We start from the raw sequence: 14,797 nt of genomic DNA on the forward strand, positions 1-14,797 counted from the left end.
AGAAAGCCAACATAAGTGTATCACAGATGCCACTGCAGTCATATCCAAAAGTACACACGCATACAAGGAAACAGAAGACAGAAGGGAAGAATGTGACCTGTAAACAATTAGCTAAGAGTTGGAGAGGTTCTGGAGTCTATCAAAGGCACAATGGTAAAAAGAACTCAGTGCTCCTGTCTTCGAAATTATAAGGAGTAAAAGGAAAGGCAGGCAGAAATGTAGTGGACACATAATTACTAAACCTTAGTAAGAATACCATTAGACTCTACCTTATGTTTCAAATCTACCTTTACAAGATTAACTTACTAAATGTAATTTTGCTGCATGTAGGTGCATTAATGAAAAGCTGAAATTCATTAAAAGTTACACAAATTGTGTTGTATCTGAAATCCAAATCAGAATAACATGTTTTCCTAATTTGAATCCTGAATGTGGTATGCTCTTCATTCTATTTGAAGAATAAATCTGCAAATTTGAACTTTTAAAGGGATGTTCAAGGTCATAGTCTGAAAAGGTGATCCAGTAAAATGGTCAGGTGCAATAAGACCAGAGATCATCAGTCACCATCTTCCTACTCTTCTTTTCCAAAACCAAGTCAAATTCTTGCTGGTGTTCAGTGAAATAAATGTTTTTCCCTCAGCAGAAAATTCACTATATACTTCCACACTAGGAAAATTATGCACATCTATGCATTGCCATTATATTTTCTGAATACTTTCAAGACCACACAGCAACCTCAGAGATTCCCCAGGTATAAAGTGAGCCACTGAGGCTAAGAAATGTTAAGTCACCTCCAAGGTCTCCTATCTGTGACAGAGACTTTGTTATTTGGATTCTCTACGTAAAGTTTCATCCACGAGTCACATTTTCCAGAAAAGACACCCATGTCCCATATCTGCTGCATGGGAAATGATCAATTGAATGAGGCCCATTAATCTAGCTAAGGTGTACCCAAAGATAAAGGAAATAACTCATAACTAGGCCATAAGGAGGGAGATATAAAGTGAAAACTCTTGTAATCACTCCACTTAATTATACCACCCTAACTAGCTAATTGGCCATTAGATGCCACAGGCAAAGAAAAAAAGCCTCCATCATTCAACAATATCCAGTGAATGTTGACTATGATCAATACTCTTGGGCTCCTTTTATTTTAAAAAGGAAACTTAACACCAAAAGCAAACCTGATGGCATCCATGGATCAGAAGTTGGTTTAGTCAAGGTGTTCACTTGCTCCCAATTGAAATCATCATCTTCAGCTTGACTATATCCACATGTGCTGTATGGTTCATCAAAGAGGCAACCACCTAAGATGTGAAAGAATGAAAGGTAACATAAGTGACAACCAAACCTCGGAAATAAGATTTGATGATTATACCTTCTTGATGCCAAAATGCATCTGATTTAGCCTTTATTGCTCAGGATCAGTAGATTTCACCATAATTCTACACTTACCAAGTATTACTGAGTATTAACCATTCCTTGCCCATACCACTATATTTTGTTGCTCTCTAAAAGGAATCAACATCCATAGAAAACAACTAAAAGAAATTTTAAATTCACATTTTCCATATGTATAAGAGTTTATAAAATTCGTTGTGCATTTAAAACTTTAAGAAAACTTCCCTGAGCATTCAACATTTTCAATTAAAAAATTATCATTTGTCAAAAAAAATACAGAAATGTTTTCACAACACTGACACAATGGTAGAACACAAGAAACAGTACAAACTGTGGACAAAAAAAACAAAATATTTTCCTGAGGATTAATCTAAAATCTAACAGAGAAATAGTTTTCACATTAATATGCAGAGATTTTGGGGGGGATCTCAAAATTAAAAGAGATTATAAATTTGTTTTATAGTCCATATAAGTTTTAAAGGCCAAAATAATTTCAAGACTAAACATGTGGAAAACATCTGTTTAATTTTGCTACTAGGAATGAAGCTATTTAAATAAGGAAACAAAATATAATAGAAAATGCAGTGTATGCATAGCAGTTCATCTGTATCAGCATCAACAGAATTCAGCATATTGATGATGTTAGATTTTACCCCATATCCTCTTAAATGTCTGTTACATTGAATTATTATAGTATCAGATCTTTTTCCAAATGTTTCACATGGGAAACATGAGTAATTATATCAATCATATTAATGACTATGAACATTCTACTCTACATTATATAATGGATAATCTATATTATTATGTAACCCATTGCTTAATAATAATTAATATGTGAATTCAAAAATATTAATTATAAGTGCTTGCCAAAGAGATTTAAGATCTGGGTCAAGAAAACATGAATTTAAGAATATTATTACACTATGTTTGTAACATGTCCCTGGTGGCAAGTATAAATAAAATAGAAAACAAATGTTGGTTAGGAATCACCTGATCTAATTTCCCAGCAAATGCTCAAGTCAATTCTATATGCTCCCGGACATGCTGACAGTCTCTGAAGAGGTGAAACACTCAGAATTTTGTAACATATACTTATCACACAAAAATTCCCCTTAAAAGGTCCCAATTCACTTCCTGAGATGAAAACCCATTTATCTTAGCTCTACCCATGAAGAAATGGTAAAAATCTCAGTTCTTGCACAGGAAATGTGATCATTTAAAAGAGTTTTCATGTTCTCAGTCTTTATTTCTCCAAGCTAAACATGCTCTGCTCACCTTAAATTCCTCCTTCTACAAGAGTTTTGGACTCATTTAGTAGTATGGCAGCTGCTCTGAACTCTGATCCAAAAGACCAGAATTCAACTGGCTCCTTCCCTTGAATCTTTCTTTTTTTTTTTTTTTAATTTTTTTAAATTGTAAACAAATGGGATACATGTTGTTTCTCTGTACATGGCGTAAAGGCATACCATTTGTGTAATCATAAATTTACACAGGGTAATGTTGTTTGATTCATTCTCTTATTTTTTCCCTTCCCCCCACCCCTCCCACCCCTCTTTTCCCTCTACACAGTCCTTCCTTCCTCCATTCTTGCCCCCCTCCCTAACCCTACCTCTAACCCTAACACTAACCCCTCCCTCCCCACCTTATGTGTCATCATCCACTTATTAGCGATACCATTTGCCCTTTGGCAAAATTGAGATTGGCTTATCTCACTTAGCATGATATTCTGCAATTGCATGCATTTGCCTGCAAATACCATAATTTTATCATTCTTTATGGCTGAGTAATATTCCATTGTATATATATACCACAGTTTCTTTATCCATTTATGGCTGAGTAATATTCCATTGTATATATATACCACAGTTTCTTTATCCATTCAACAACTGAAGGACATCTAGGTTGGTTCCACAATCTGGCTATTGTGAATTGAGCAGCTATGAACATTGATGTGGCTGTATCTCTGTAGTATGCTGATTTTAAGTTCTTTGGGTATAGGCCAAGGACTGGGAGAGCTGGGTCAAATGGTGGTTCCATTCCAAGTTTTCTAAGGAATCTCCACACTGCTTTCCAGAGTGGCTGCACTAATTTGCAGCCCCACCAGCAATGTATGAGTGTACCTTTTTCCCCACTTCCTTGCCAACACCTGTTGTTGCTTGTATTCTTGATAATCACCATTCTAATTGGGGTGAGATGGAATCTTAGGGTGGTTTTGATTTGCATTTCTCTTATTACTAGAGATGTTGAACATTTTTCCATGTTTGTTGACTGCTAGTAGATCTTATTCTGTGAAGTGTCTATTCATTTCCTTACCCCATTTGTCGATTGGATTATTTGTATTCTTGGTGTAGAGTTTTTTGAGTTCTTTATAAATTCTGCAGATTAGTGCTCTATCTGAAGTATGATTGGCAAAGATTTTCTCCCACTCTGTAGGCTCTTTCTTCCCATTGCTGATAGTTTCCTTTGCTGAGAGAAAGCTTTTTAATTAGAATCTATCCCAGTTATTGATTCTTGCTTTTATTTCTTGTGCTATGGGAGTCCTGTTGAGGAAGTCTGGTCCTAAGCCGAAATATTGAAGATCTGGACCTACTTTTTCTTCTATAATCTGCAGGGTCTCTGGTCTGATTCCGAGGTCCTTTATCCATTTTGAGTTTAGTTTCGTGCATGGTGAGAGATATGGGTTTAGTTTCACTTTGTTGCATATGGATTTCCAATTCTCCCAGCACCATTTGTTGAAGAGGCTATCTTTTCTCCATTGCATATTTTTGGCCCCTTTGTCTAGTATGAGAAAACTGTATTGATTTGGGTTTGTGTCCGTGTTTCTATTCTGTACCATTGATCTACCTTTCTATTTTGGTACAAATTCCATGCCGTTTTTGTTAATATTGCTTTGTAATAGAGTTGAAGATCTGGTATTGCGATACCCCCTGCTTTGCTCTTTCTATTGAGGATTGTGTTAGCTATTCTGGGTTTCTTATTCTTCCAGATGAATTTCATAATTGCTTGCTCTATTTCTGTAAGGTACGTCATTGGGATTTTAATTGGGATTGCATTGAATCTGTATAGCACTTTAGGGAGTATGGCCATTTCGACAATATTAATTCTTCCTATTCAAGAACATGGGAGATCTTTCCATCTTCTAAGGTGTTCTTTAATTTCTTTCTTTAGTGTTGTATAGTTCTCATTGTAGAGGTCTTTCACCTCTTTTGTGAGATTGATTCCCAAGTATTTTATATTTTTGAGGCTATTGTGAATGGGGTAGTTTTCCTAATTATTCTTTCCAAAGATTCATCACTTATGTATAAAATTGCATTAGATTTATGGGCATCAATCTTATATCCCGCTACTTTACTGAATTCACTTATGAGTTCTAAAAGTTTTCTGGTGGAATTTCCTGGTTCCTCTAAGTATATAATCATATCATCAGCAAATAGGGATAGTTTGAGTTCTTCTTTTCCTATTTGTATCACTTTAATTTCTTTGGTCTGTCTAATTGCTCTGGCTAGAGTTTTAAGGACGATATTGAATAGAAGTGGTGAAAGAGGGCATCCCTGCCTTGTTCCAGTTTTTAGGGGGAATGCTTTCAGTTTTTCACCATTTAGAATGATATTAGCCATGGGCTTAGCATAGATGGCCTTTACAATGTTAAGGAATGTTCCCACTATCCCTATTTTTTCTAGTGTTTTGAGCATGAAGGGGTGCTGTATTTTATCAAATGCTTTTTCTGCATCTATTGAAATAATCATGTGATTCTTGACTTTAAGACTATTGATATGGTGAATGACATTTATTGATTTCCTGATGTTGAACCAAACTTGCATCCCTGGGATGAAACCCACTTGATCATGGTGCACTATCTTTTTAATATGTTTTTCTATGCGATTTGCTAAAATTTTGTTGAGAATTTTTCAGTCGATGTTCATTAAGGATATTGATCTGAAATTTTCTTTCCTCAATGTGTCTCTGTCTGGTTTAGGCATCAGTGTGATATTGGCTTCATAGAATGAGTTTGGGAGGGTTCCCTCCTCTTCTATTTTATGGAATACTTTGAGAAGTATTGGAATGAACTCTTCTTTCAAGGTTTTGTAGAACTCGGCTGAGAACCCATCTGGTCCCGGACTTTTCTTTGTTGGTACGCTTTTGATGACTTCTTCTATTTCAGTACTTGAAATTGGTCTATTTAAATTGTGTATGTCCTCCTCATTCAGTTTAGGCAATTCATATGTCTCTAGAAACCTGTTGATGTCTTTGAAATTTTTTATTTTGTTGGACTATAGATTTTCAAAATACCTTCTAATTATGTTTTGTATTTCAATCCTGTCTGTTGTGATATTTCCTTGTTCATTCCAAATTTTAATGATTTGGGTTTTCTCTCGTCTTCTCTTTGTTAGTGTGGCTAAAGGTTTATCAATTTTGTTTATTTTTTCAAAGAACCAACTATTTATTTTGTCAATTTTTTGTATTGTTTCTTTTGTTTCAGTTTCGTTCATTTCAGCTCTCAGTTTACCTATTTCCTGTCTTCTACTACTTTTGGTGCTAGTCTGTTCTTCTTTTTCTAGGGCTTTGAGCCTTAGTGTTAGGTCGTTTATTTGTTGATTTTTACTTCTTTTATTAAATGCGCTCCATGAAATAAATTTTCCTCTAAGTACTGCTTTCATAGTGTCCCAGAGATTTTGATATGATGTTTCTTTGTTCTCATTTACCTCTAAGAATTTTTAAATTTCCTTCCTAATATCTTCTGTTATCCATTCATCATATAATAGCATATTGTTTAATCTCCAGATGTTGGAATAGTTTCTGTGTTTTACTCTTTCATTTATTTCTATCTTCAATCCATTATGATCTGATAGAATACAAGGTAGTGTCTCTATCTTCTTGTATTTGCTAACATTAGCTTTCTGGCATAATATATGGTCTATTTTAGAGAAGGATCCATGTGCTGCTGAGAAGAAAGTATATTCGCTCTTGGTTGGAGGGTATACTCTATAAATGTCTGTTAAGTCTAAATTGATTGTGTTATTGAGATCTATGGTTTCTTTGTTCAATTTTTGTTTGGAATATCTGTCCAGTGGTGAGAGAGGCGTGTTAAAATCACCTAGTATTATTGTGTTATGGTCTACTTGGTTTCTGAAATTGAGAAGGATTTGTTTGACATACATGGATGAGCCACTGTTTGGGGCATAGATGTTTATGATTGTTATATCTTGCTGATTTATGCTTCCCTTAAGCAGTATGAAATGTCCTCCTTTAGCCCTTCTGACTAACTTTGGCTTGAAGTCCACATTATCGGAAATGAGGATGGATACTCCAGCTTTTTTGCTGAGTCCATGTGCATGGTATGTTTTTCCCCATCCTTTCACCTTTAGTCTGTGGGTATCTTTTTCTATGAAGTGAGTCTCTTGTAGGCAACATATTGTTGGATCTTTCTTTTTAAACCAGTCTGCCAGTCTATGTCTTTTAATTGATGAATTCAGGCCATTAACATTCAGGGTTATTATTGAGATATGATTTGTATTCCCAGTTATTTGGTTCATTTTTAAAATTTATTTATTTATTTATTTATTTGACACGACTTGGTTCCTCCATTATTTGACAATTCCTATAGGATAATTGCTACCTTTGCTGATTTGCTTCTTTGTTTTTCATCTCTTCCTCATGGAATATTTTGCTGAGAATATTCTGCAATGCTGGCTTTCTTTTTGTAAAGTCTTTTAGCTTTTGTTCATCATGGAAGGATTTTATTTCATCGTCAAATTTGAAGGTAAGTTTTGCTGGGTATAAGATTCTTGGTTGGCATCCATTTTCTTTCAGGGCTTGAAAAATGTTGTTCCAGGCCCTTCTAGCTTTTAGGGTCAGGATTGAAAAATCTGCTGATATCCGTATTGGTTTCCCCCTGAATGTAATTTGGTTCTTTTCTCTCACAGCCTTTAAAATTCTGTCTTTATTTTGTATGTTCGGTATTTTCATTATAATGTGCCTTGTTGTCGGTCTGTTGTAATTTTGTGTATTTGAAGTCCTATAAGCCTCTTGTACTTGGTTTTCCATTTCATTCTTCAGATTTGGGAAATTTTCTGATATTATTTCATTGAATAGATTGTTCATTCCTTTGGTTTGTTTCTCTAAGCCTTCCTCAATCCCAGTAATTCTTAAATTTGGCCTTTTCATGATATCCCATAGTTCTTGTAGATTCTGTTCATGAGTTCTTACCATCTTCTCTGTTTGTTCAACTTTGTTTTCAGGGTTAAATATTTTGTCTTCAATGTCTGAGGTTCTGTCATCCAGGTGTTCTATCCTATTGGATATGCTTTCTATGGAGTTCTTAATTTGGTTTATTGTTTCCTTCATGTCAAGGATTTCTGTTTGGTTTTTTTTCAATATCTCTAACTCTTTATTTAAATGATCTTTTGCTTCCTGTATTTGCTCTTTTAACTGTCGATTGGTGGGATCAGTCAATGCCTGCATTTGCTTTTTCATCCCATTACTCAGTGCGTGCATTTGCTCTTTCATCTCATCGTATGCTTCCCTGATCATTTTAATTATGTACATTCTGAACTCCTTTTCTGTCATTTCTTCTGCCATGCTGTCATTGGGTTTTATTGATGTAACATCTAGATTTGTTTGGGGCATTTTCTTCCCTTGTTTTCTCATATTTTTCAGGTATCAGTGGACCACTGAGATATTGTAGATTTCCTCTATTGTCTATAATGTCCCTGAAGATTTCTAGTACATCCCTTCTTAGCCTTCAGTAGGCTGAAGTCTTGGAGGAAGTTGATAGTGCGGTGCTCCACAGGGAAGCTGCCTATCTAGGGCTGGTGGCCTTCAGGTGGGGTATATTCCCTGTTATGGGCAGAGGTGCCTCCACTTGTTGACCAATGTTCATCCAAAGGGAACTAGGCTGCGGGCTGAGGCAAGGCCTGTTTGGGCCTATGTCTCTGGTTTTACTGTCCTTGTGGGAAAACCTCACCTGGAAGGGAAGACTCACCCGGTGGGGAGGTCTCACTGGTCACTTCCCCTCTTAGAGGTTCCCCTCAATATACAACTACTGCCTGGGCTGGGCTGCCTTCCTCTGCTATGTTCCCAGGGGCCCGGACCTACCTCCTGGGCCTGGGAGCCTCACCCTTCACAGACGAGTCTCCTTAGGCTGCCCCTCCTCAGAGAATCTGCCCGCAGTCCTGGAACCTTCGCTCCACCCCAAGCATGTCTCTGTGTGGCTCTTCCACCAAGAAGACTCCTAGGTCCTGCTCTGCACCTAATCACCTGGCTATGCAGCCCCTCCTCTGAGCAGCCACCTGGAGCCCCATACAATCGCTCTGAGTCCCAGTGACCCACCGCACGCCTCTTCCTCCGGACAGCCACCCGGTGTTCTAGAGCGATCACTAGGAGTCCAAGCAACTCATTGCGTGCCTCCTCCTCCCACCAACCACCCGTAGCCCTGGGCAGTCACTCTGAGTCCTAGTGACCCGCCCCGTTCCTCCTCCTCCGGGTAGCCCCCCGGGTGTTCAGGAGCGGTCGCTCTGAGACCAAGCGACCCACCGCGCTCCTCCTCCGGGCAGCCCCCCAGTGTTCAGGAGCGGTCGCTTTGAGACCAAACAATTCACCACTTGCCTCCACCACTGAGTAGCCGCCTGGAGCTCTGATGCAGCACTCTGAGTCCAAGCAACCTGCTGCACTCCTCCTCCTCCGGGCAGCCCCGGTGTTCAGTAGAGTTTGCTCCGAGTCCAAACAGCTCTCTGCACAGCTCCTCCTGTGGCAACCGCCTGTAGCTCTGGTGCAGTCACTCTGAGTCCAAGCGACCCGCCACGCTCCTCCTCCTCCAGGCAGGCCCCGGTGTTCAGGAATGGTTGCTCTGAGTCCAAACAGCTCTCCTCGCAGCTCCTCCCCTGGGCAGCCACCCGGAGCCCCAGTGGTTGCTCCGAGTCCAAGCGCTGTGCTGAGCGGCCTCCTCTACGATGCTCCCAGTTGTCCATGTTCACTGCTCCAGCGGGGGGCAGGGTGTCTTGCAGGGCAGCTCTACTTCACAAAGTTCCCTGCGTTCTGGGACTACCACCCCATCTGGGACGCCTCCCCAACAGGAGAGGCTCACCCGGCTACTTTGAGTTGGTCCCAGACTCTCAATATCTCCTCTTTTGAATCCTGAGTCCTGGAGCAACATGAAATGCAGCCACCCTCTAGTCTGCCATCTTGAAAACCCTGACCTCTGTTCTTTTAAACAGCCTGCACAAGGTGCTGGTCCTTTCTGAGCTGCTGGGAGCCTTCAAACTCATCTATTCTTTGCACACCACTGCCATCAAGTTGTTTCTCCTCTTCTATTTTGAGGTGATTTTTCTGAATTCAAACACAGAACTAAACCCCACCTCATTTTCAGAGCATCACCATGGCCTGTGGAGAGCTTTCAGAATACTGATCCTGTGGCTCAGGTACTAATCATCCTACTAAATTTACATTACAGATTGAGCATCCCCAACCAGAAAATCCAGTCTGCCAAACTCTGAAAATTTTTGAGTATCAATATGATGCCACAAGTGGAAAATTTCACACCTGACTTCGTGTAATGGGCCACATTCAAAATGGAGGTGCACTAAAAATACTGCATAAAACGACCTTCAGGCTACATATATAAGGTGTATGTGAAACATAAGTGAACTTTGTGTTCAGACTTGGGTCCCATCCCCATAGCATCTCACTATGTATATGTGAATACTTCGCATTTTTAAAAAATACAAATTTTAAAACATTTCTGGTCCCAAGCACTTCTGAAAAGGGATACTCAGTCTGTATCTGATAAACATGCTCTTAATGTCTGCCTCCGATGTGCTGTTAAACATTACACAGTGTAGAGTCCAGGAACTTTGAGATGTTTTAAATGGCCTCTCCAAGCATTCTAGCCTTTTCTTAGTCATTATTTCCAGGCATAAGGGTGAAATTGATGTGCTGACTTCAATAACATTTCTAACACTTCTAGTCTCAACTAAACCTTCTTCTGAAAACAGAAAACTCATTATAAAAGGTAGACCATTAAACTCAAAAGTTTTACCTTGACAAACATCAGTCATCTGTATTTCCCACTTACTGGGTTTTAATAAGTTCAGATGCAAAGTGGATTCATTGGGTGCCTAACGCTAACAACGTTCCAATTTGGGGTAAGAAATGTTAAAAGATCACACAAATATTTATGGCAATTCCCCCACCTTAGTTGCAAACCCTAATTTTGATGTAGAAAAGAGCTTAAGTTCTGAAGGGATAACCACAACAGCACTGGCATGAATAATCGCCCAAAAGAATGAAATAATCATAATTTTTGACATAAAAGGGGCCTCCGTGGAAACAGCACTCCTATGGAAGTCCTGTTGTGCAATCTTAAACAGAGAGAAATAATGATAAGCATCCAGTGTACAGCAAAGGCTGGTTAAATGTCTGTTTTACAAGACAGCTGTTGCCACTAATGATGGACCCAGATCCCAAGGCAAGAGCATGTGTGGTTGACAGCAAACCCGGAAGACCAATACAATGCCTGGGAAGGGATATAATTTTACCATTGCACAATGTTGTTTTTATCACTGAAAAGGAAATATAAAAGTATGATATGGTTCTCTCTGAACCCATGTCTAATTACTGAGCCCCTTGAAATAGGATCAATCACAGAATTTCCAATGGCCCTAGGATACACTCCCTGCCCAATAACCTTTATTGGTGGGACCATGAAGATAGAAAAGGAGATTTTTAAGCTAAATAAAGGAAATGACAACAGAATTGAAACAATGAGTAAAAGAGCAATTAAGTCTTTTTTTTTTTCAGGGCAACTTATGTAGCAGCAAAGTACATATTTTCTGGAGTCAAACCCCCAGACAACTTTTCATGAACTGGAGGCTTTAAGAATAGGTATCTGAAAGGCTATGGACAGGGTAGGAATTCTGCTCAAAAGCAATACTGATTCTAACCATATCTTCCTTAGTGTGGTATTCCTTAGAGCTGTTACCTGCTAAGTACTAGTGAAAAAAAAAAAAAAAAAGAAGAGGCAATAAATCCCCCCAAATTCTACATAGGATCTGGCAGTAATCGTTTTTGCCTGAAAATTTTTTAAAGGATGCATAATTTAACATTCACCCAAATAATGAAAATAATCTTTACACAGCCCCACAAAATACCCTGCCTGATTCTTCTGGGGCAACCCAAGATAAAACAGCTGCAAAAGGTGGCTAAATCACTGATCATGTTCACTTTTTATTATGGTTGAAACTGCAAGCCAGTTAAATGTTAATGAAGTCTCCAAAAATTATGGCTTTCAAACTTTCTTTAATCCTGGCAATAATTATATAGCAAGGCTAGTTGTCTATAAAGGTCACCCCTAATTTATGAAAATAAAATATTGTCATTTGCATACTGAAGGGAATTTACCTTTCCTCTTTCTTTGGAGTAGCAGAAATGTCAACAACAATTGCATGAAATCTTTAAAGTATAAGGTGTGAATAACTGGCCTGCTTTTACCCTAAAGGGAACTCTATAAGATCTTTCATGTCCTCATTCCATGTCTTACTGAAACTCCAGACGGGGAGAAAAAACAAACTGACAAGTATCAGGGCCCCCCTGAAAGATGTTTTTTTTAACAATTTGTTTTTAATTGTGAGCCAGTCATGCCATCTTGACCCAGTCTTCTTGCATACACTCTTCTCTAACTAAATGTGTCACTATAGAGATGCATAGAGAGTTTTTAACTGTGTTCCACTGGACTTGCAAAAGGTAGCTCTAGATTCACTACATTGATTTCAGGGTTCCTTCAAAAGTGGCTACTTGTAGCCTCTAAGATTTGGGGGTGAGGGCCACTACTTAAGACTGTTTATTTAGCTTGAAGTTATTAATCAACACTCACTATGTGAGCACATTACTAAGATACTCAGAGAAAAAACACTGATCCACAAAGTTCTGTGGTACTGACAGCTACTGTTGCCTCAATGTGGACCTGGTGTCATGAACATGCTATCTAAGGGACAATAGTTATTATTTATTCTTAACAATCAGTGGAACACTCTTGTCTCAAGATGTCTGATTCAAAGAACTCACTGCATAACAAAAGTCATGCAAAAATTTATATGTATCATCTCATTTAATTTTCTTAAAGACCTATCTAAGTACCAGTTATCAGCATTATTAAACCTCTCAGGTCTATATACACTTTTCATCACTTGCTCTGCAAAAATGTGTCCATCTAAATCACCTGTCCCAATGGGCAAGAAGCTAAGATTCTCAGAGTGAGGGAGAGACCCTGCATGAAGGAGGGGTGGCCTCACTCAACTCCCTGGCACGATCCTCAGCACACCATGCAGGGGCCTTCTCGGGACCTGACTCCTCCAGCAATAGCAACCTCCCCTGCACCTCTCCTGGGGTTTACAGTAGGGGACTCCAGTGGAACACCTCCCATTCACAACTTTCTCTTTCCCCTGCTTCCCTTCCAGAAGGCACATTCCCTCCAAGCTCTGCCAAGTACAGCCTTATAGTGACCACACTACCATCCACTGAGCTACAACCTGTCCTGGGTCTCCTGTTTGACTCTAGGTTTGCCAAGATGTCTGGACAGAGGCTGTTCCATATATCTACTATTCCTTTATTCTTTAGAGCATTCATTTGTCTGTACTACCTAATCTCTCCTATTCCAAATCCCCATTAAAGTTCATAATTATTTATTTATCTAGCTATCCATCTATCTATTTATTTTTGTTGTGGTGGTGGTGGTACTAGGGATTGAACTCAAGGGCACTTTACATACCCAGTCCTTTTTATTTTTTGAGACAGAGTCTCAAAAAGCTGATCTGGATTGTAGAACTAGCAATCCTCCTGCCTCAGTCTCCCACCTTGCTAGGATTACAGGTATACACCAACAGGTCCAACAAGTTCATTATTCTTCATATTAAATTTTCCCTATTCAAGTTACCGTACTGTTTTTTTCTCCTGCCTTGATCCTGACCAACAAATACCTATTTTTACAAATGGCACTTTTAGGTGGTTAAATATCCAAAAATATTCCCCGAGTTTCAGTTTAGGGCTAGTAGGTTCAACCAAGGTCTGCATCTAAAGTCCATGTTCTTTACAGTCTATATATTTTCACCTGTATCTATAAAGTAAGTAAACAATGAATTGCATTGTAAATAAGCTCCTGAAAGTGCTGTTTCTAAGAAGCAGTGAAGGACAGTCAAATGTTAATTTCATAAACTTGTAAGATAAACACACATTTTGAACTGTTCTGCCTTTTACAGATTAAACTGACTTATACACTCTAGGCAATCATTCCTATTGTTGTAATTATAGTCCACTTAAAGTTACTTTGTAAAAAGACTATAAGACTCCTTGAGGAGTTTTCTGGAATATTTTCTCATTTGTTCTAAATACAGAGTGACCCCATTTAAGGCAGCTTTTATCAAACGCACAAAGTATTAAATGGTTCTCTCCATAGAGAATGAAGATCAAAAAATAGTACTAAAGTACCCGCCCCCCCAGAAAAATTAATGTTCTATGTTCTATTTTCCTAAAATACATTCAATCTCTGGTGGTCCTATCCACTTATTTCAGATTTAAAAACTATGTTAGATAAGTGGCTACACAATTCAAAGGATAAACAGAAGATGAGCTATAATAGACATAATTGTTTTAAGAGTTAAAAACCTATACCAACATGCCAGAGCCCCTGCTTTCTTTCTGTAAATCACAGTGACATCCACATTTAATTGCCTGCCAAACAATAAAAGTATATAATGCCTCTTAAACTTTGAGTGTGCTGGTGATGTTCAGTGAATCAGACACTAAGCATTATAGAAATGCTCTCCTACATAATTTAATCTAGCAAGCAGCTTTTACACATTGCACAGGCATTTAAATGGCTAATGCTGTGCTCTATTGTAAAAAGCTTCATGGATATATCTTACATAATGCAAAGGAAATGAGTTGTCTTGTTCTTAAAGTATCTATGGCTTATTACACTTACCATATACTTCATTTTATAGCAATCTACAGATTCCTAATTTTTAAAAAGGCTGGACTGCAACAAATAGCCATGTATTTTTCGTACCAATCATAAAATCTGGTTAATCTAAATGGGTAATGGTGTTATTTCTATTCTTAAACATTGTAAAGATAGAGCCAAATTATTAGAAACTTTAGTTTCTGTTTTTCCATATGCAAATAAATACTGCATAAAACTGCTGTTGGATTAAATTAGAACACTTGCATAAATTCACTGTACCTGAGTGTACTTAGGTGTTCTTATCCTTTGCATAGCAATACAGAAAACTATAGTGTAAGTTGTCTACCTCCATCTTAGAAATCAGACCTGGAAAGGAAAACAAAATGATGGAGGATCTGTCAGAATGATCTCCTGGAGAAGACCTAGATCAGTATTTATCAT

At 38.3% G+C, this 14,797-nt stretch overlaps 1 protein-coding gene across 1 annotated transcript in view; it reads right to left on the bottom strand.

Moving 5' to 3' along the window:
- The window catches only part of PTPRM (protein tyrosine phosphatase receptor type M), an 849,607-nt gene that overhangs the window by 663,493 nt on the left and 171,317 nt on the right, over positions 1-14,797 (bottom strand). The window contains 1 exon segment of the mRNA XM_079108449.1: positions 1,185-1,307. Within this exon segment, the coding sequence (XP_078964575.1) occupies positions 1,185-1,307 (123 nt within the window).

Source organism: Sciurus vulgaris (assembly GCF_902686455.1).
Source record: "Sciurus vulgaris genome assembly, chromosome: 13".
Classification (NCBI taxonomy): domain Eukaryota; kingdom Metazoa; phylum Chordata; class Mammalia; order Rodentia; family Sciuridae; genus Sciurus; species Sciurus vulgaris.